This window comes from Colobus angolensis, unplaced genomic scaffold (assembly GCF_000951035.1).
Source record: "Colobus angolensis palliatus isolate OR3802 unplaced genomic scaffold, Cang.pa_1.0 Scaffold595, whole genome shotgun sequence".
NCBI classification, from domain to species: domain Eukaryota; kingdom Metazoa; phylum Chordata; class Mammalia; order Primates; family Cercopithecidae; genus Colobus; species Colobus angolensis.
In genome coordinates this window covers 142,742-163,876 of record NW_012119543.1, presented here as the reverse complement: position 1 = coordinate 163,876, position 21,135 = coordinate 142,742, and the positions used below count along the sequence as shown (strand labels likewise).

Genomic DNA, 21,135 nt, shown 5'->3' with positions numbered 1-21,135 from the left:
GCTGCAGGTTCAGAGAGCCAGGAGGCAGCCCAGCAGCGCACTTTTAACCCCTGCCCGCCTCGCCAGGCCCAGCCGTGCCACCTTTAGGGATCTCGGGTTTTTTCCAGACGACGCACCCAGGAGAACGCGCCCACCCATCGCACCCGCCGGGGCTGCGCGTCTGAGGGTGCTGGGCGAGGCCTGGCGCCTGCAAGGAGCAGCGAGCTCAGTGGGTCCCGGGAGTGGGTGGGGCTTGCGTGTTGACGGGCAGCGCGAGGGGCGCGGCTTTAGTCCAGGTGGGCGGAGCCTGACCGGACTTGGGTTTTTCGGGCGGCGGGCGGACTTGACAGAGAGCGGGAGGGGCCCGGATCCTGGGCCCACGGAAGGTGGGGCGTGTAATTGACAGGCAGGGACAGACCGGCGTCTGATAGGCAGGGGACGGGCCTTGGAAACGAAAGGGCCAATCGGGCACGCAGGGGCGGGGCCTGAGTCAGCGCCGTTCGGCCGGGGTCCCCCCGGCGCTGCCCAGTCTGGCTCCGGCGCCGCCCGTCGCGGACTCGTCCTTGCTGCAGTCGCCGCCGCCGCCGCCTCTGATCCTCCGCCTGGCCCGGGCCGTCTGCCCGCAGCCATGAGCGTGCTCGGCCCCGGTGGAGCCCGCAGTCCTCTAGATTAGTCCCCACCGCCGTCCAGTACCCGCTTGCAGCATGGAGTCGCCCGCCTCAAGCCAGCCCGCCAGCATGCCCCAGTCCAAAGGTAGGCGCTCCCGGCCTGACCCCGCGCCCAATCTGGGGCCGGGCTGCAAACCCCGACCGAATTTCTTTGGTCCCACCCCATCCTGTTCTCGACCTGGCAGCGGCGTCCGGTCCCGGAACCCCTTCCTGTTCGGGGTCCCGGGACCGGCTGCAGCCTGGGTCCTCACCTGGACCCCCAGGTTAGGCCTTGGGACTGCATTCAGGCCCGAGATCACCCAGGCTGGACCCAGACTAGGACTTTGTTCTGCTCACCCCATCCAAGTCAGGAGCCTCACTCTGACCTCATTTGGGCCTTATGGCTGCAGCCTGGACAGGAACTCTCCCAGTCTTCTCCCTCAGAGGGACCCAGGTGAGATTCACACTGGCCTCCACCTGCGTCCTTGGGCAGCACCCACTCCCATTTCCAACTTGGGGTCCCAGGGCTGTATCCAGCCTGGGATTTAACTTAAGTCTCCATCTGGGCCCCATAGTGCTCCTGTTGTTTCAGACCTCAGTATACCGGCTATGCGGGTGCTCTGGCTACACCCCAGCTCGGAACTCCCCGTCCTTCTCTCCCCCAGCTCTTCTTATCCTTATAGGCCCTATGTTGCCCCTTCCCTGGCTGGCCTGCACCCTGTCCTGCAGCCCTGTGCTCCCAGGAACCTCCCTTGTCCTCCCACCCCTCCCTAAGGTACAACCCCCTCTCTACTGGCTTCTCTCTGTCTTGAGTTGCAAACTTCTCCCTGCACTTGGGGTTCTCACCCCATCTTATTCCTCTCCTGGCTGCCTGGGATCTGGGCCAACCGCCAGGCCAGGGTGCTGGCTGTGCAAGGGATTTGCTCTTCTCCAAGTAGCTGGCCTTCCTGGAAATTTTTGTGAGGTGGCAGCAGCAGGATTTGTCATGCGGAGGGGGAAGGATGAGACTCGGAGGGCAAAAGGGGAATTTTTTTTTCAGGAAGAGGAAAGGATGTTTTTGGTGCGTCGGAGTTTCAGTAGGCTGGGTTGTGTGAGAGATTTCCAAACCGGACATAGCCGTAATGAATGGGCTGCCTCCTACCTCTCTGAACCTGCAGCTGCTTCACCCCAGCAAGCTCCTTGGTGTCTCTGTGCCTCAGTTTCCTTTTCTGTAAATTGGAAGTAATCACACCGGCTTCTGTGGACGCGCGAGTGTGGCGTGGGGTGGTGAATACAAAAGAGCTCTGAGGTGTTCACTCAGCACAGAGCCTGGCGGAGAGCCGGTGCTTACCAGGGGACACTGGCTGCACACATCTCGCTATTGTTTCCATTCTTCTTGCTGGAAAGGCCTCCACTGCTGGAACTGCAGCCACAGAGTGAGCAGGAGGAAGCATCTAGCAGCGGGCACCTAGTGGGCCCCTCATCGGGGATCAGCCGCTCTTCTGCTCTGGAGGGCGCAGGACAGTGGGAGCCCTGTGGGGGCTTGGGGAGGGCATGGGCTCTTCCTGGCCCCTGCTGCTGGCTGCTATGGGGGCTGGAGCCGGGTGGGCAGGATAATTATGCCTTACATAAGTGGGAGGCCGGATCCCTGACCATTGCCCAACTACTGTGAGTAACTCAGGAGGCACTTGAGGGGGGAGGTGTCTGGGGAGGGACTTGCACTGCACAGACCTCGTGGAGCTTGGGAACCAGGAAATCAGACACTTCTCCACTCTGGAGAGCTTGGGGAAGGGTAGGAAGCCCTGTTTGTTTTGGAGGCTTTTTAGCTCTCCAGGCAGAGAATGCCTCATCAAAATAAAAGTTCCAGTTGCAGAGTTGTGAAGGGAGAGGGGTCATAGATGTGGTGAGAACGCTGTGAGAGCGCCAAAATGAACTTCTAGATATGGACCCAGGTCGCAGATGAAATTGAGGGAGCTGGAGGGTCAGGGACCTCCCTCAGGCCCAGGGACCCTGTAGTCTCTTTGGGATCTGGGGAAGGATGTGGTGACAGAGCCACAATGCCCTTCACCAAAAACCCTATGAGCTGCTTCTTTTTTTCCATATGACATGCATTTTCTCATTTATTCCTCATAGCCCCATTTACAGATAAGGAAACTGAGGTGTTAAGTGCCTTGCCTGAGGCCACGCAGCTGTGACAGGCGGAGCTAGGGTTCCCCCTAGGACTGTGTCCCCACAGTGGCCTTCCCCGTGCTCCCTTATGTGCCCCTCCCATGCTGGATGCCTGAGCTGAGCTGGTGGGGTGCCCCCACCCCTGGCCTTACTCAGAGCATGTGCAGTGGGCCTGTCCTCATGGCCATGTCAGACCTAGAGGACAGACTGAGGCAGAGGTGCTGCTGCTCCTGTGCACAGTGCTTTACACTGGGCCTGTTGCATACTCGCTGCAAAATCCCACTCATTTGACAGATGCAGAACTGGGCTTGGATGGAGGAGTAGCCGGACGGCTCCCACAGGTGGAGATCGTCACCCCGTGCCTGCCCCGTCCTGGGCACTGGGCCTCCCAGCACTGAGCCCTTCTCCACCTTCTCAAAGGAATTTGAACAAAGCAGGGAGTGGCTGGCGCTTGACCTCACTGGAGCTTTACCTTTGAGCTTCCTGCCTTGCAGCAGGTACCCTGCCCTGTCCTTCCTGCCATGGGCCTGGGGAGTTTTCTGTGAGTGTGTGAGGCCCTCAGGCCCACAGCTCTGCTGGTTTTCCCCTGGCCTTCTTGTCCACATGGCCATCTCTGGCTGGGATCAGAGGCCAAGTGGCCGGCGCTGGGGCCAGTGGGTGGGAGCATGTGTGCAAGCCGCATTTGTCCTTGGAGGGTACCACGTGTGTCCTGTTGTCGTTCAGAACATGGGTTCTGCCCCTTCTGCCCTAAGAGTGCCACCTGTGGGGGCACTTCATGGCCAATCTTCACACAGCTTGGACTGTGGCTGTAGGACTCCTGACTGCCCGATGGGGACACTGAGGTTTCATGGAGCACTGTTGTATCCTAGCCCTGCCTATTGTGGCCATTCCCCCATCCCCCGGCTGTCGGAAAGACTGGAGGTGGCACCTCGGGGACTTCCCCCACCCCTCTTGTGACGCACAGGAAACTCTCTGTCAGCCAACCCATGGCCCAGGGCCCAAAGGGAGCAAAGTTCTCAGTTGGCCTGTGTGAGGAGAAGGCCGGGGCAGCGGAGGCTTCCGGCGGTGAGTCAGCGGGCACTGAGTGCTGACTCACCCGCTGGGCATGCCAGCCGGCTGCCTACAGCTTAAAGGGGTGATGCCTGCTGGCCTGCTGGGTGGGGAGGGGGTTACGTGTCCTGCAGGTGGCACCTAGCCCTGAGTAGGGGCACTGGAGGTGGCCCCTTCCTGCACCTCGGACTAGGCTGGGAACCCTCTGTGCCCCACCCAGGAACTTCCTCTATTAGGCAAGGGGCTCTGCTTCCTCTTGCTCACAGAGCAGGAGCAGGTGGCAGTGACTGTTTACCACCCTTGGTCCAGGGGACACCTCAGGTTCAGCTGTACATCTGGGACTCAGGGAGGGCGAGGAGCAGAGGTTGTGCAGGGTTGGCTGGGGTGGGACCCGACCTGAGCTCCTGGAAGATGGTCATGTGGAGAGGCTAAGACCTCAGTTTCCAGAGCCTGACTGCCTGGGTTCATACCCCAGCTCTGTCCCTTTTGCGATGTGACGTGGCACAAGTTGCATCTGGTCCACTCTCTGCACTCTGTAAAAGATTTCTGTTCCCTGGGCATGGCCCAGCTCTCAGAGGAGAAGCCTCCATTTCCTCATCCGCAGACTGGGAATGGGGACCCTGCCTGTCTGGATGTAGACAGTTCTATTCCACACTTGCTAAGTGTCAGGCACGAGTCATAGTGAGACTGCCCTCTGCCCACAGAGAACCCAGCCGAGGCACGCCTCTGCCAGGCAGGAAGCCTGGGGGCCTGGGCTCTGCTGGGAGGAGCCTGGGTTCGAATCCTGGCTCCACTACTTCCTTACCTGGGCAAGTCTTGTGCCCTCTCTAGCCCTCAGTCTCCTGTAAAGTGGGAGTAAACACCCTTCCTTGCAGGGTAGTGGTCGAGACTGAAGATAGCATTTGTCAAGTGAATGGCATCTGTTATTATTTTATTATTGTTACTTTTGTGAGTGTAGTTCGTTGGTAAGTGGATAAACAGTGACAGGGCTTTGTGACGATGGGCTCGTAGGCGCTGTGACGCGAGGCCTCTTGGCAGCAGGGTCCTTTCATGCAGGCCAGAGTTTACCAGGCTTTAGGGCCTCTTAACCCACTGGTCCCCAAGGTGGGGCTGGGGACTGCCACTGGCCTCCTGGGCCTTCCTGGGGAGGGCAAGTGGGGAACAGAGAGCTGCCCTGCCCCTGGCTTTGGCATGCAGCATGAGCAGGATGGATGCAGGGAAGGTGGGGTGGGACCTGGAATCAGGACGCAGGCCCCTGGGCCAGCCTGGGAAGCAGGAGGGCCTGGGATTGTGGTTCTAGGGGCTCGGTCCTGAGTCAGGGGTGTTGGTGGGTGGTGGGCCAAGCTGAAGGGAGCAACTGGGCACAGGGTCATGATGCCAGTGTCTTAGGAGGGGTCCCAGAGGAGGGCTGCCGGGCAGCAGCATGGAGGACACCGCATTGTGGCAGGGCCGCACGACTGATGCCTGCATGCCATCCATGCCTGCCCTTGGCCATGCCTCCTGGCGCTGCCCACCTCCGTCAGGCCTGTCTGCCCAGTGGCTTCTGCAGATGCCTCCGCAAAGCAGTGGCCCTGGAAACCTCAAACAGCCTCATGTCAAGGGCATGAAGGCCATACAGGGCCAGGGGAGGCAGAAGCAGCTTGCTGGGCCCCTTGCAGCTTCCAGATACCAAACCTGACTGCAGCAGCTCCAGAGAGAGCCCCAGGCTTTCTTCCCCTGACCCCAGTCCTGGGCACATGTCCCTGTCACCTCCCTGCCCTGCATTCCAGGGCCACCCTCTCTGGTTTCTCTGGGGAGGCCATGTCCAGCTGACCCTCTCCCAGCTGGTCCCCTGCCCAGGGTGGCCAGCACCACCTCCTGCCATGCGGCCCATGGCCGGGATTGCACCTGGCTCTGCTGATACCTTCTGGTGGCTGTATGGAGTGCCCTGACTATCCTCGCCTGCATCACTGTGCTGATGCCCCCAAGGGCTTCCAAGGCCTGTCCCAAGGTTTGCATGTGCCAGTGTGTGCGGTGATGCGATGACAAACCAGGGGCCTGCCTCACTGGGGCAGGGGTGAAAAGGGCTGTGGATGCCAGCGGTGCATTCAGACCTAATCAGGAGGTGTGTAGGGGGTGGGGAGCACTGCTGCCTGGGAGGGTTGCTTTGGTGGTGTCAATTGGCAGCTGAGGCACACATGGGAGGCCTGCCCAGGAGGGCTCTGGGTATGGGGATGGAGACAACTCCCATCCTCTTGCCATTCTGCGCTCACCTGGCGTAGCCTTCTGGTCAACCCCATAGCCTCCTGCCGTTGGCATGGCACACTGCATCCCGGATGGCTGGGGCAGTCCCCAGGGTGGTGTGGGCAGACACTCGTTGGGCAAGTCTGCAGGGACTTCCAGGTGGCAGGGCTGGTTCTAGGCCAGCTCTGCCCTGACCCCTGTTGTGACCTTCCCCAGCCTTAGTGTCTGCTGAAGACAGGAATGAATCACACCTACCTCTCAGGGCTGCTGTCGAGGGTGAGTGAGACCTGGCAAGTCCCGGGAGCCCCTAGGTGCTAGTTAGCGCTGAATTTGAACCTGATGTCTATGCTAGCATTTCCATCACCAAGATCCCCGTTTTTGATATCTCTCATCATCAACCCCATGCTTTGTAAGATTTTGATAGAAATGATAAATCCCAGCCTTTGGGAGGCCGAGGCAGGAGGATCATTTGAGGACAGGAGTTCACAACCAGCCTGGGCAACACAGGGAAAGCTCATCTCTACAAAAAACATAAAAAATTGGCTGGGCATGGTGGCACACGTCTGTAGTCCCAGCTACTCAGGAGGCAAAGGTGGGAGGATCGTTTGTGCCTGGGAGGTTGAGGCTGTAGTGAGCGCCACTGCACTCCAGCCTGGGTGACAGAGTGAGACCCGGTCTCTTTAAAAAAAAAAAAAAAGTAGGCCGGGCGCGATGGCTCAGGCTTGTAATCCCAGCACTTTGGGAGGCCAAGGTGGGCAGATCATGAGGTCAGGAGATTGAGAACATCCTGGCTAACATGGTAAAACCCCGTCTCTACTAAAAACACACAAAAAATTAGCTGGACGTGGTGGCGGGTGCCTGTAGTCCCATCTACTCGGGAGGCTGAGGCCGGAGAATGGCGTGAAACGGGAGGCAGAGCTTGCAGTAAGCCGAGATCACCCCACTGCACTCCAGCCTGGGCGACAGAGGGAGACTCCATCTCAAAAAAAATAAATAAATAAAAATACAAGTAGTGATAACAATGAAGCACAGATGGCGTTTGTTCAGAAGGTTTGTTTTCCGTTCTGCAGTAGCAGCAGCACTGGCCTGTCGACAGTGCAGGTGGCCAGGATGGCCTTGCTGACCTCGCGCTGGGCCCACGTGGGGACCTTTTGGAGCACAGCCCACGATCCTAGTGCAAGGAATGTCCCATTCTTCTGATGCTCTGGGAGGGCTGAGCATCTCTTGTGGGTCCCCATCCCCTGCATGGCCCCTTAAAGCTTGAGCATGGGGCCTACCCCACAGTGTGGGAGCCTGGGCCAGAGTCCCAGCCATCCCATTTTGTGCCAGGGATTTTGTGTGCATGGACTTGGTTTTTTTTTTTTTTTTTTTTGAGACAGACTCTCGCTCTGTCGCCCAGGCTGGAGTGCAGTGGCACAATCTCTGCTCACTGCAAGCTCTGCCTCCCGGGTTCACGCCATTCTCCCGCCTCAGCTTTCTGAGTACCTGGGACTACAGGCGCCCGCCACTATGCCCAGCTAATTTTTTTGTATTTTTAGTAGAGACGGGGTTTCACCGTGTTAGCCAGGATGGTCTCGATCTCCTGACCTCGTGATCCGCCCGTCTCGGCCTCCCAAAGTGCTGGGATTACAGGCGTGAGCCACCGCGCCCGGCCCATGGACTTGTTTAGTCTTCATGGCTACCCAGCAACCTGGGTGTGTTATCATCACCCCATCTTAGGAGTGAGTAAACCGAGGCCTGGTGGGACCGTCACCTACTCAAGGTCACGAGGGACTGTCCTGGGAGCATGGCTTTGTCTTTACAACTCCTGACCCTTGCTCATCCTTTCCCGGAGGTCATGGCCCCTTCACCCATCAAGGAACATGAAGGGAGGAAACCGAGGTGTGCACAGAGAGGGAGAGCGCCTCACTCCGAGGCCGGCATGGGCGGACACTGTGATGGTTGCTCCGCTGAGGTGTGGGCAAGGCAGGAGCTGGGCCCAGGCTAGGGACCTGACTCTGCTGCTTCACCTCAGGCGTGTCCCGGGGCCGCTGGTGTCAGCGTCTGCACTGGACAGTCTCTGAGGCACCGTCCAGCCTGAGCAGCCTGCTGCTGGGGCTCTACTGTGCTCAGTGAGCCTGGCTGCCCCTTCAGACAGAGCAGGGCACTGGGGTTGGCTTAAAGCAGATCTCTTTGTTTCTTCTTTTCTTTAAATTGCCTGCACTTGAGTAACCTTTATTGCACAGGGCAGGAATCTCAAAGGGACAAAAAGACAGTCTCTTGTTTCTCCTTGGAATACTCTGTACAGAGACCAGCATTTTCTTTCCTTTTTTTTTTTTTTTTTGAGACAGGGTCTCACTCTGTTGCCCAGTGGCACAGTCATGGCTCACTGCAGCTCAGACGATCCTCTCACCTCAGCCTCCCAGGTAACTGGGACTGCAGGTACGCACCACCACACCCACTACATTTTTTGTTTTGTTTTATTTTTTGTAGAGACGGGATTTTTGTCATGTTGCCCAAGCTAGTATTGAACTCCTGAGCTCAAGTAATCCACCCACCCCGGCCTCCCAAAGTGCTGGGATTACAGGCATGCGCTGCGCTATCACGCCTGGCCAATTTTTGTATTTTTAGTAGAGACAGGGTTTCACCATGTTGGCCAGACTGATCTCAAACTCCTGACCTCAAGTGATCCTCCTGCCTTGGCCTCCCAAAGTGCTGGGATTACAGGCGTGAGCCACCTCGCCTGGTCTGACCAGCATTTTCTTTCTCACACTGCTGTCCTCCTGCTGCTCTTGGCTCTTCCTGTCCCTGGGAGGCCGCTCCTCACATCCTGCTGAGGACCTGCAGGATCCTCACCAATTCCATGTGCCAGCCTTTTGATTCTATAAACCTTGGGCCTCAGTTTCCCCATCTGCAGCATGGAGATCACATTAGAGTACCTGCCTCAAGGGGTTGCTGAGAGGATCAAATGAGATGTAATGAAAGTAATTTGCACAGGCCAGGAGCATAGTAGGTGCTCACTAAATGTTAGTGGGTGTTGTAGTGTGGGGGTAAGCCTCTCAATGTGGAATTTCTGGGTGCAGAAGGATGGACATTTTGATGGTCATGGGGCATGGAGGACCCAGACCGCTGAGCTCTGGCCATGGGAGGCCAGGCCGTACCCTGATGCCCGCAGCCACTTGCTGTGGGCCCCCTATCTTTCACACGCCTTGTGCCCAGGCCACTCTGCCCAGGGTCCTCCTGTGTTGCCTCCTTCTCTCCTCAGCAAGGCCTGCACCTCTGGCCCTTCCCTACGTCCTTCCCTCCAAATCACAAGTGGTTCATGTTGCAGGAAGGTCATGGTTGTCTCTGCTGGGCTGTGGGCATTGGGCGGAAGGACCTTCTGGTAGCCATGGGTGCCCCTGTGCAGCTTAGCACCTGGCCTCCCACTAGATGTTAGGGGTGCTCCCGAGCCGTACTGGTCCGGAGCATCACTGGGGAGGGGCACTGCCAGGTAGGTAGGCTGGGGGTTTCCAGTGCTCTGCAGGTGAAGAAGTCCCTGTAGGGTGGAGAGGTGGGGAGGGTGTGAGGCCCTAGAGGCCAGGCCCTGACCAGGTGGCCTCGCACAGCCGGGCAGAGCTGTGGAGGGCAGAGCCTTGGTCACTCCTCCTCACCCTAGCCTGCTGCATTCCTACGAAGTGAGGATAGAGAAGGTAGGGCCTGCAGTGGCCGTGTGTGAGGCCGGATGGTACAGCCTGGGCCTGGCAGGGAGCAGGCGCTTGGGTAGATGGGAGGACCTTCCCCTTGTCCTGCATCCTCTCCAGAGCCTGAGACAGGGGCCGCAGGACCTCAGGGCAAGGGGCCCTGCCTGAAGGTGCATGGCCACCCGCTACTGCCCGCAGGTGCTTGGCAGTGGCGCATGCAGCGCCTCAGGACCTCTGATGGCACCTGTCCTGGGGACAGGGGCCAGTGTCTGGCAGATCGCAGCCAAACGCATTCACTATCGAGGTACCTCTGCCCACACAAAAGCCTGCGCCCACTTCTCAGGGCCTCAGTTTTCCCCGTGCCATGGAGTGGGCTGGCTTTGTTGCTGTCCCTCTGAGGGACCCTGTGGAATAGAGGTGGCCTAGGGCAGGGCAGTGCCTCTTGCTGTTCACATCTCCCAGCCCCTGTGGCTCCTTCCCTGGCGGGCCCAGAACTTCTACAGTGGAACAGGGACCTCCTGGAACATCCAGAAGTCAGGTGAGGGCAGTGAACTAGGAGCAGGGGTTACTTTTGTCATCAGAAACCTGGTGATGCTCCTTCACGTGGCATGGTGTGGCGCGGCGTGGTGCGGCGCGGTGTGGGGGCTGCCTTTATGAGTGGAGGCAGAGCAGAGGCTGTGAGGAGGGGTTGTCACCTTGCCCCTGTGGGTGACCGTTAGAGGGCCACACAGCTCAGTCTCCCCAGGCCCAGGATGGAAGGAGCAGCCGAAGTGGGGGCCCTGCCCTCAGGCTGTTGCTGTTTGGATGTTGGAGCCAGGCAGACCTGCCTTTATGGCCACTCCTCACCAGTTGCCCACCGTGTGGCCTCTCTGAGTCGCCTCTTCTCCCGCATGCTTGGTACAACAGATACGTGAACCTCCCCTACAGCCTCGTGGAGTCACTGAGAGGGTGGACAGGGATGGTCTGGGGCTGAGGGTGGTGTTATCTCTGGAGCTGTGCACTCCCAGATGGCCCCATCTAATCTCCACGCGCCAGGCATTGCTACGGCATGGCGCTGATAAACCCCGGGAGGTTGGTCTGTAGTCTCCGCTTCACATAGGTCCAGAGAGGTGAAGCCACTTGCCTGAGGGCACACAGCAGGGAAGAGGAAGAGTTGCAGTTGAGCCCAGGCCTTGGCTCCAGAGTGTGTGTTCACAGGTGACCTGCCGACGGGCTGGCTGAGACGGTAACACAGAACGGCCACCTATGGGACTCCACAGCAGAGAAACCAGCAGGCCACAGGGAGAGCCGGTCACTGGGGCCTGAGCGGTCAGGCAGCCTCTCTGAACTGGTGAAAGGCAAGATCATGTGGCAGCTGGGACAGTCGCAGGGAAGAGCATTTCAGGCAGAGGGAAGGGCATGCGTGAAGGCCCTGCGATGGGAAAGCAGGTGTCTCATTCAGAGAAGGGCTCACTCAAGGGTTGGGTCTCTAGTCGGGGGTGAGTGGGAGGAGATAGGGCAGAGCTGCCACGGCCAGTGAGAGTTGTGTCCCCGTCTGGGGGCACCTCTCTTTACCTGTGGTGCAGCCTCAGGTCAGTGGCTGAATTCTGGTCGGTTTCCATTTCCTCACCCCTGCCTGGGGGCTGCTTTGAGGCCAGAGTATGTGGAGGACACCCCGGGACACCCCGTGCTGGGAACTGGGACAGGCGGGCTTGTCACGGGTTGCCAGTGGCCGCCGAGAGCCTCTGTTTGTTGTGGTGACGGTCGCCACAACGGCTGCACCTGGGCAGCCCTGGGCTGCCTGGCCATCTGGGCCCAGCTCTGACGTCTGTGGCAGCCTGAGGCCTGTTTCTGGGCTGTCTCCATGACGGCCTCACCCACTCCGTCTGACAGCTGGGTGGCTTCCCTGTGGAGCCTGCGGCCCTCCTGATGCAAGTCCGGTGTCCCCAACAGGCAGGTGGATGCAGAGGCCAGGCCATATACCCTCCAGGCCTGTGAGGAGCGTGGTCCCCACCCATCCAGCCCATATGTGCAAGTGCCCTTGACAGGTGGGGAAACTGAGACTTGGTGAAAGGGCGGCACATGATACAACATCCCCAAATCCCAGGGCGTGAGGTGGGTAGCAGGCTGGGCCAGAGGAACCAAGAGCAGAGAGAGTGCAGGGAGGGTATGGCGTGGACCCCGCAGGAAAAGGATGGGACTGCAAGGGGCTGGGGCAAGGTCAAGGCCCAGGGTCTCTGTGCAGAGCTTTAATTTTTAACAGAAAATATTTTATATTCTGATTACAAAAAGCCTGACATCAGGAATAAAAGCTACCTGTAATTCTCATTACGTAGGGCAGTTTTTTTTTTTTTTCACCTCTGCAGAGAGGCTGGTCATGTCTATGGTGACCATTTATGGGCCACAACAGGTCCCCATCTGTGCAGTGAACCCTGTGCTGAGCACCTTGCAGACGTGATTTTGCTTTGTCCTGCAGCACTGTGCGGGGCAGGTGGGTGGCATTTCTGCCTCGAGCTGTTTTGTACATGAGGAACCCAAGGTGCAGAGTAGGGCACCATGCCAGGGTCGCAGAGCTGGGGTTTACTATGGCTGCCCTACTCCAAGCCCAGAGCCCCTGAAGTTCAGACACTTTGGCCCAGAGGCAGGATAGAAGTGGCCTCAGGAGCTGCTGGCCCTGTGTGCCATGGTTTTTCTTGTTAGAGTGTGCTGAGCCTCTGCGTCTCCAGACTCTGTTGCCGTTTCTTGTTGAGCATGAGACTTGGACCCGTCCTTCAGCCTCAGGGAGGGCTCCCTGTGGCAGGGGTGCTGTGAGCCGTGGCCTGGCCTGTTGGGGTCTCCAAGTCAACAAACTCAGGAGGGACTCTAGCCAGAACCCTGACTTGCTGCGCAGCCTGAGGCAAGTGGCTTCACCTCTCTGAGCCTGTTCCCCAAGTAAAGTGAGGTTGAGAGCCCCTCCCTGTTGGGCTGTGGGAGCATCTGGAGTCGGATGAGAAGGGCCCTGCCTGTGGCCAGTGCTGTGGCTCTGACAGACTCACAGTGAGACCCGTGCAGTCCCTGACAGCCAGGGTGTTGCTGCATCTTAAAATGAGTTAAAAACGCCTCACACAGGAGTAGTGACTAGGCAATTGGTTCACCGGGTGAGCGGTTAGCAGGCAGCCACCCAGTGCATGTGGTGGCAGCTGCTGCTGCTGCCTCTGTCTGTGGATGCCGTTGTTTCCTGAAGCCTCTGGGGCCTGGCAGCGGGGTCCCCGGGGCGGCTTTGGTGGAAAGGCTGCAGGTATCTGCTTGCCTGGCTCCTGCACTCTGCCCACCTGCCCCAGAATGGACCCTGGGACCCCTGTCCCCGCCAAGGCTATTCTGTTTCCTGTTGTTCTGGCCTTGTCTTCCTAGTGGCGGTAACTACCCTTTGCCCTCTGTCCGGGCTGGGTTGGCTGCTGGGCCCCAGTGCGTGGCTCTCAGATGGGGCCACAAGTCTGCGTTGCACTGTGGCCAAGGCTGGATCTGAACCTGACCTGGAGGCGGCTTCAGAGACTGGGGTCTTCTTGGCAGGTGGCAGCAGGGCCATGGGCAGTTTCCAGGCCCCAGTGCCAGCAGCCAGGCTGAGCCAGCAGCAGTGAGTGGGGTGTGGTGGGTGAGGGCCAAGGTGTGGCAGGACCATGCTTGGGAAATGGGGCAGAAGCTCCCGCAAGGGCAGGAATGTGGCCAGCATGTCTGTACTGGGTGGTCTCGGGAGCTGTGTCACTCCCAGCCCTGCTGCCTGATGGTGCCAGAGCGCCAGGTGACCCTGCCATCCCTGATCCTTGCTTCTCCTGCCTATGGAATGGCGGCTATGCCTTCTTCAAAGGGCAGCCCTGACTACAGGGAGCTCCCTCTGCATGCCAGCCCCACTGTGCCTGGAGCCCCAGAAATGCTGGCCCTCGGTTAGTACCAGCTGAATGCTGTGCCCCTGGCCATGCTCCTGCAGCCAGCCTGAGAGGTGTGGACACTGGGGCCTCTCACCTTTCCCCAGGGGTGGAGTGAGGAAGGTACTGCCCCAGGACTGTGGCCTGCCCAGTGCAGGAGAGGGGAGAGAGCCAGCACTTTTCAGGGGAGGGAGAGATATAGGCATCAGGTGTTGGCCACCAGGGTGAGCAGGGCCCGGCAGAGCTAGCCTGGAGGGCAGCCTGGGCTAGAGTCCCCGCTTGCTCCACCACCTGTTGTCCTCTCTGGGGGCCTGGCCTTCCTAATCTTGGAGGTAGTATGAGCCTCATCCTGCTACCTGCGGCCATGAGGCCCCTGCACAGTGGCTGCTGCAGGTGCTGGCTGGACCCCTGCTGGGCCCCTCTCACTCCACGTCCCATTGGCTAGTCAGGCAGGGCAGTGAGGACACCTCACGGATGGGGAAACTGAGGCCCAGGGAGGTACTGAAGATGTGCCCAGTGGGCAGGGCTGAGATAAGGCCCTGGGGTCCAGCCTCTAGGCCTGGGTCTGTCCTGCTCTGTTCACCTGCAGGGCTGCTGGGCCTCCTTCCCCCTTTGAAGGCCTCACGGTCTGGCTTGGACAGAGGGGGCTCCCGGCAAAGGTGATGGCAGAGGCTGGCATCCTTGTGGGCCAGGGCCTGAATCATCCCTGTCTCCATCTTTGCCCAGCCCAAGGGGAGTGCAGGGGACATTGATGACTGAGGGATAGGCCAGAAGCCTCACCTTCTCTCCATTCTAGGAAAATCCAAGAGGAAGAAGGATCTACGGATATCCTGCATGTCCAAGCCACCCGCGCCTAACCCCACGTGAGTCTGCCTCAGTTTCTCCCTGGCTCACCCTGGAGAGGCTTCCCGAAGAGGGCTTAGTGGAAGGAGTGAGAGGCAGGTGGGGCCAGCCCTGCTTTGCCTCGTCCTGTCCTGGGCAGCACCTGCTGTGGGTCCAGCTAGGTGACGGCTGCTGGGGTTCATGCAGCACCATCTGCACTGCTCTGCTCACTTCTCACCCTGTCTTGGAGGCTCGATGAGGCCGTGCCCAGCTCAGTGTAGATGCTCAGCAGCCAATGAGAGGAGGTGGTCCGAGGAGGTGCCTCTGGGGCAGGATATACCTGGTTCCCACGCCAGGCCCCACACTATCCCATCTGCTGCTGCTCTTGGGGGAAGGGTGTGGTTCTCTCTGAAGCTCATGGAGTCTTCTTTCTCCACAGACCCCCCCGGAACCTGGACTCCAGGACCTTCATCACCATTGGAGATAGAGTAGGTGCCAGCCGCCACTCCTGCAGGGCCTCTCACTTCACCTGACGAGTGGGTAGAGCTGACCCTGCAGGGTCACTATGCGGGGAGGTGACTGAGGGGTCAGAGAGGGTCAGGCTATGGAGAAGAGTGTTGTCCTGCGCTGCTGGCTGTGTGGCCCTGGGCCACCCACTCTTTGACCCTCCTGGAGGGAATGAGGACCATTGGCTGCCTGACTGGAGCTTGGCGAGCTCAGAGCTGGTAGGAAGGTTTCTGAGCTGAGAGCACGGCCCTGCACCTCATCCTAGCCCTAGCGGAGAGTATTGAACATGCAGGCTCCTAGGCCTCCCTGGACCTGCTGGATCATTCCCTCAGGCCAGCACCTAGGAAACCTGCATTTTATGCTTCCAGAAGCCTCGGAAGGGCACTAGCCATTGAGAATCCTGTCTCAGGGACTGTGTTATGCCCAGGTCCTCCCAACAGAAACCCGACTCCCAGGCCAGGTGCAGTGGCTGACACGTATAATCCCAGCACTTTGGGAGGCCGAGGCAGGAGGATCACTTGAGCTCAGGAACTCGGGACCAGGCCTGGGCAACATGGCAAAACCCTGTCTGTACAAAAATACAAAAAATTGGTCAGCGTGGTGGTGCATGCCTGTGGTCCCGGCTACTTGAGAGGCTGAGGTGGGAGGATTGCTTGAGCCCAGGAGGTGGAGGTTGCAGTGAGCCATGATCATGCCACTACCCTTCAGCCTGGGTGACAGAGTGAGACCGCGTTTCAAAAAAAAAAAAAAAAAAAGCTGGGCGTGGTGGCTCACTCCCAAGCACTTTGGGAGGCCGAGGCGAGCAGAGCAGATCACCTGAGGTCAGGAGTTCAAGACCAGCCTACCTAACATGGTGAAACCCTGTCTCTACTAAAATACAAAAATTAGCCCAGTGTGGTGGCAGGCGCCTGTAATCCCAGCTATTCAGGAGGCTGAGACAGAATCGCTTGAACCCAGGAGGTGGAGGTTGCAATGAGCCGGGATCACCCCATTGCACTCCAGCCTGGGTGACAAGAGTGACACTCTGTCTAAAACAAATAAAAGAAACCCCACTTCCTAGGCCTGTCCTTGACGATGCCCCTCCAGGCTGTCGCACCCCCTGACACTCACCACCTGCTGTCCTGTTCATCTACTTGCTTATTCCTTTTTGTGTCCCTCCCAAGAGAGGGAAACATCTGTGAAGGCAAGACTTGTTTTGTTGTCACTGTGTCCCCAGTGCCTAAAACACATTGTGGATGCTTGGTAAACAGTTTTTGAATGACTGACTCATTCCAATCAGCTGAGTGGGGTTGGGGAAAGAGGGACAGGGCCCCTCTTTCTCAGAGCTCTGCCTGCTGGCGGGGCATTTCATGGGTGTGTTAGTCACACTCTAGAGCAGCCTTGGGGTGTTGGCACTGTGCCTATTTTATAGAGGGCAACGTGAGGCTCAGAGAGGTTAAGTGACTTGCTGAGGGTCACACAGCAGGGAGTGGTGGGTATGAGGTTTGAGCCCAGATCTAACCAGCTGGTCCTCTTCATGCTGCCCAGCTATCTCCACTGGGTGAGGGGTGAGGACTGGCTTCCAGCTTGGTGGCCACTGACTCTCTCTCTTTTCCATCCCTCAAGAACTTTGAGGTGGAGGCTGATGACTTGGTGACCATCTCGGAACTGGGCCGTGGAGCCTATGGAGTGGTGGAGAAGGTGCGGCACGCCCAGAGCGGCACCATCATGGCCGTGAAGGTGAGCAGGGCCTGGAGGCACCTGGGAGGGCTCCCTGGAGGAGGCGAGCTGAGCCCTGCCATGGGGCCCTGCCTGTCCCTCTCAGTGACCAGTACTGAGCCCAGGCTTTTTGGGGCACACGAGGCAGTGGCCCTCTGAGCTCCTGGCCCTCCTGTCATGAGTGGGGGTGTTGGCCTCTGCCACAGCAACCTCTGAATGGCAGTCCTTCCCTGCAGCGGATCCGGGCCACTGTGAACTCACAGGAGCAGAAGCGGCTGCTCATGGACCTGGACATCAACATGCGCACGGTCGACTGCTTCTACACTGTCACCTTCTACGGGGCACTATTCAGAGAGGTGTGTCCTCGCGTGGTACAGCTGGGGAGCTCCACCTCCCACCTATCAGTCGCCTGCAACCCACTGTCACTCAGTCCCTCCAGTGTGCCAGGTGCTGGGGACACGGGGTGCCACCTGGGGCCAGCACGGCTCCCAGGGACACCAGCCCTGCCAGACCACCGGGCTTCCTCAGCTCCTGGCTGTTACTGTCCTGCTCAGTGCCTCGGTTTCCTTGTCTGCCAAATGAGGCTGGTGGTTGTGGGTGCCTCCTAAAGTTGACACGGAAGTTAAATGACATGGCCTGAGGCCTGGCATTTGGCTGCACTCAGTTCTGCCTGTGTGACCATTCGCATCCCCATGGCATACGGGGCGTGGGGTGCCTGAGCAGGCAGTGGCCGTGGAGATATGAGATCTGGGTTCTAGGTTTGTGGGCAGGATGGGGTGTGTGCTGAGGGAGTGACTGAGGCTGGAAGGGTGGAGCTGCCTTCCGCCAAGCCGGGTGGGTGTGGGTGAGCAGGGAGGCTGGGAGCCTGGGCGTTCCTGGGCTCATACTGGTCGCTTGCCCCTCAAGGAGCTGTGGCAAGGTCAGGGCATCTGAGTCCAGCAATAGGGCAAGGTCAGGGCTGCCTCACCTGGCCTCACTCTTCACTCATGAAGAGCTCAGCATCCTCTGTGCCAGCTCCTAGCCAATGGGGCCCCTGCAGCCTGCGGGTGCCCCCTGCGCATCTCCTAACTTTCCTGTCAGGAGGGTCCTCAGGAGTTCACTGGGGAAGAGGGAGCAGGTCCTTGCAGGCAGGGAGCCATCTGCCAGGGTCAGCTGGCATGAAGGTGTCTGTCGGTCAGCAGGGCCGGCTCTTGCCATGGAACTGGTGCAGGTGCATCCTGAAGCTCTGGTGGAGGGACCCAGTGAGGCAGTGTGCTAATCCCCCTCCTCCCTGGAGACACCTGGAATTAGGGATTAGATGGAGGAGGCTGGCACCCGAACCTGGCAGTGCAGGCAGAGCTGGAGGGTGGGGAGACGTGGACAAGTGTAGGGTGGGGAGAAGCAGGCAAGTGGGGGGTGGGTGGGAGCCCGGTGAACTGTGGCTGAGTGGGTGGGCACACATTGAGGAGGGGGCTGGGGCTGGTGCTGGGGCAGGCGGTGCAGGTGGTGCCGACACAGGCAGCCCAGCAGCCTGGCTGAGCTCTGGGTGTCACCCACAGGGAGATGTGTGGATCTGCATGGAGCTCATGGACACGTCCCTGGACAAGTTCTACCGGAAGGTGCTGGATAAAAACATGACAATTCCAGAGGACATCCTCGGGGAGATTGCTGTGTCTGTGAGTGGCCTGGGTGGGCTGGGGGTCCCAGGGGCATAGGCAGAGGCCCAGCCCTTCCAGCAGGCATGGAGCCTGCCAGATGCTGGTGTCTTGGGCAGAGCTGGGCATCAGTGTGCCCCCTGAACCTGGGCAGCTGCCCTGCATAGGCCCTTCTCCTCCACCCCAGACCAGAGCTTTCATGCTTAGGAGACCTCAGCTCCTGGGGCTCCTGGAGCCCCACAGATTTGGCAGATCCAGGTGTCTGAGCCATTGATTCCAACTCTTAAGTTCCAGACCATTTTTTTTAAAAAAAGGAATTTCGTATTTACAACAGCATCATACTGAAAATGCCCGGGGGCAGCTCACAGAAGTACAAGCTAAGTTGAGGGAAAGGTTAGCATCCAAAATGTGTGCCTTTTGAGTCTTAAAAAGTCCTTGAGGGAGGGCAGCAACACTGGGCTTGAGCATCCCAGTAGCCAAAGGAAAAAGGAAAATAGAACTAGTGACACTGCTTCAATCCTCACTGCATCTGGAAGCATTGACAATATATGCCTGCCTCAGGCTCCGCACCCAGCCTTCCCAAGGGAAATGGCTCCAAGCTGCTAGAATACTGGCTCTGCCACGGGAGGGCAGATGGGACAGGAAGGCTGCCAAGAGCTGGGTTTTATCCAAGAAGAGCCTGGCAGGCAGTGATGATGGCTCCCTGGGAGGTGAGCCTGGGAGGGTGAGAGGAGGCAGGAGGCTGAGTGTGTCTGCACAGGGATTGTTAGGATGCTGGGGCAAATGCCAGGACAGGGCAGGAGGCTGGGGTGAGGAGGTGCCTAGCCTGTGCAGCGGGAGCAGGAGACAGGTGGACATGGATGGGGTCTTACTGCTGTCGTTGACGTGACCAGGAATAACAGAGTCCTGTCTCTTCCCTCCTCCCCACCCCACCGCCAGATCGTGCGGGCCCTGGAGCATCTGCACAGCAAGCTGTCGGTGATCCACAGAGGTCAGTGCCCGGCAGCCACCCAGACATGGTGCAGCCAGTGGGAGGGATCCCAGGCCAAGGCGGGTGGACGTCTCCCTATGAGCAACTGAGGCTCAGAGAGGTGATAAGTTGTGATGTGCCCAATGGGGTCCCAGCTGCTTTCCACCTGCAGCCTTGCAGCTGCCTCCCCTCATGTTTGCTGGTGTTCGAAGGAAGGACTGGCTTTACCTGTGTCCTGAGAAAGGTGGACCGGGTTCTGTTCTAATGTATAGTTTACAAATCGTGAAATTCCAGCACAGAGTACGTATAATCACGTTCACACCCGTGCAGCCACCTCCCTCCAAGATGCAGGATAATTCCCTCACCCCAGCCCAGAATGTTCTCTTGGGCCCCTTCCCTGCCATCCCTCGTGTGCCTAAGGCAGCCACAAGTCTGGTTTTCCCATGGTGGCTTGGTTTCGCCCTTTCTGGAACATCAGCCTCACTAGCTTGATGTTTCTGGACCCACCCGGGTCTGGTGTGTTGTCGGTTTGTTCCTTTTTGCTGCTGAGCACAAGTCTATTTTTCCAGATTTACTGCTTTTCAAAAAATGAATTAGGCTTAGTTCCCGTTGACCACTGGGTGCCCATCCCAGCCCCCGCCTCCAGGTCACTGTGGTTGGCGTTTGGCACGGAACCTTCTGGTCCTTTTGATGTGCATTTCCATCTTTACACACATCCCCATGGAGGGCACGGGGATGCAAGTGTCCTGTGCGCATTTGCATGGAGAATCCCTGCTAGGCTGGTCTCCCATGCTGGTCTGTGGGGACTCCATGTCCAAACACACAGATCCTGCCTCCCAGGCTTTAACTGATCCTGCTGCCCTCTGGGAGCACCCACACAAGCCAGGCTGTCACTGGATCTCACGTCTGGCGGCGCCCCCAGCAAAGCACCTGGCTTCTTTGCAGTGGCTTGGCTGGGCTGGGCACGTCCTGGCTGTTCCCTGAGGACCAAGTATGACCGTCAGCTAGCCCGACACTTCTTGCAGCCTCAGTTCCCTGGTCCGACCCTTGGGACCCTGGTGGAACCTGCCCACTGGGGCATGGGAGGGGGCACAGGAGGGGTCTTGGCGAGGGAGGGGGACAGGTATGCAGAGCATGGCATCTGCATCTGCCTCCAGTCATGCTCCACAGACGTGGCTGAGGCATGTCCCTTCCTGGCAGATGTGAAGCCCTCCAATGTCCTTATCAACAAGGAGGGCCATGTGAAGATGTGTGACTTTGGCATCAGTGGTTACTTGGTGGACTCTGTGGCCAAGACGATGGATGCTGGCTGCAAGCCCTACATGGCCGTGAGTGGTCCCTAAGCCCCCCAGGCTCAGGAGAGGATGGGGCGGGGAGAGATCTGCCCAAATCAGCCACCTTGGCCATGCCCTCTACCCGTCGGGCAGAGCCTCCCCACACTGCGTTTCCTACCATAGTGGGGCCACCTGTGTGTTGCTGCCCAGGGGCAGCCCTTCTGTACCCTGTTGTTAACTGACCCCCACAGCGCCCCAGTTGGGTGATAAGCTGCATGAACAACCTCCACGGAGGACAGTGGTGGGCTGTGCCGGTACTGCCCCGCCCTCATTGTCAGGAGGGCCTTAGGGGGGCAGTCCGAGGCAAGGGTTGGGCCTTCTAAGCATGACCCAGGCCCTCCTAGCCTCAGTTTCCTCCCCCGTCACATGGGCAGGTGGGCTAAGCTGAGCACTCAGTTTGGGGATTGGGAGGCAAGGCCTAGCCATCGGAGCTTACCTGGGGCCGGTGTTCACGCCTCACTCTTCCCTCCTGCAGCCTGAGAGGATCAACCCGGAGCTGAACCAGAAGGGCTACAATGTCAAGTCCGACGTCTGGAGCCTGGGCATTACCATGGTACTGTGTTGGGCCAGGGCCTGCCCT

General features: G+C 58.8%; 1 protein-coding gene across 4 annotated transcripts in view; it reads left to right on the top strand.

The window, feature by feature from the left end:
- Positions 1 to 492: 492 nt before the first annotated feature.
- Positions 493 to 21,135, top strand: part of MAP2K3 (mitogen-activated protein kinase kinase 3) — a 31,020-nt gene continuing 10,377 nt past the window's right edge. For 2 of the 4 annotated variants that reach the window (XM_011962529.1, XM_011962526.1), the window contains exons 1-9: positions 3,790 to 3,839; positions 14,387 to 14,453; positions 14,852 to 14,900; positions 16,525 to 16,638; positions 16,854 to 16,973; positions 18,156 to 18,272; positions 19,191 to 19,242; positions 20,422 to 20,549; positions 21,031 to 21,108. In XM_011962529.1, the coding sequence (XP_011817919.1) occupies positions 14,425 to 14,453; positions 14,852 to 14,900; positions 16,525 to 16,638; positions 16,854 to 16,973; positions 18,156 to 18,272; positions 19,191 to 19,242; positions 20,422 to 20,549; positions 21,031 to 21,108 (687 nt within the window). In that variant the 5' untranslated portion in view covers positions 3,790 to 3,839; positions 14,387 to 14,424. Of the gene's footprint in view, positions 733 to 3,789; positions 3,840 to 13,517; positions 13,534 to 14,386; positions 14,454 to 14,851; positions 14,901 to 16,524; positions 16,639 to 16,853; positions 16,974 to 18,155; positions 18,273 to 19,190; positions 19,243 to 20,421; positions 20,550 to 21,030; positions 21,109 to 21,135 lie in introns of those variants that run through there. The other 2 variants (XM_011962525.1, XM_011962527.1) reach the window with 2 other exon arrangements.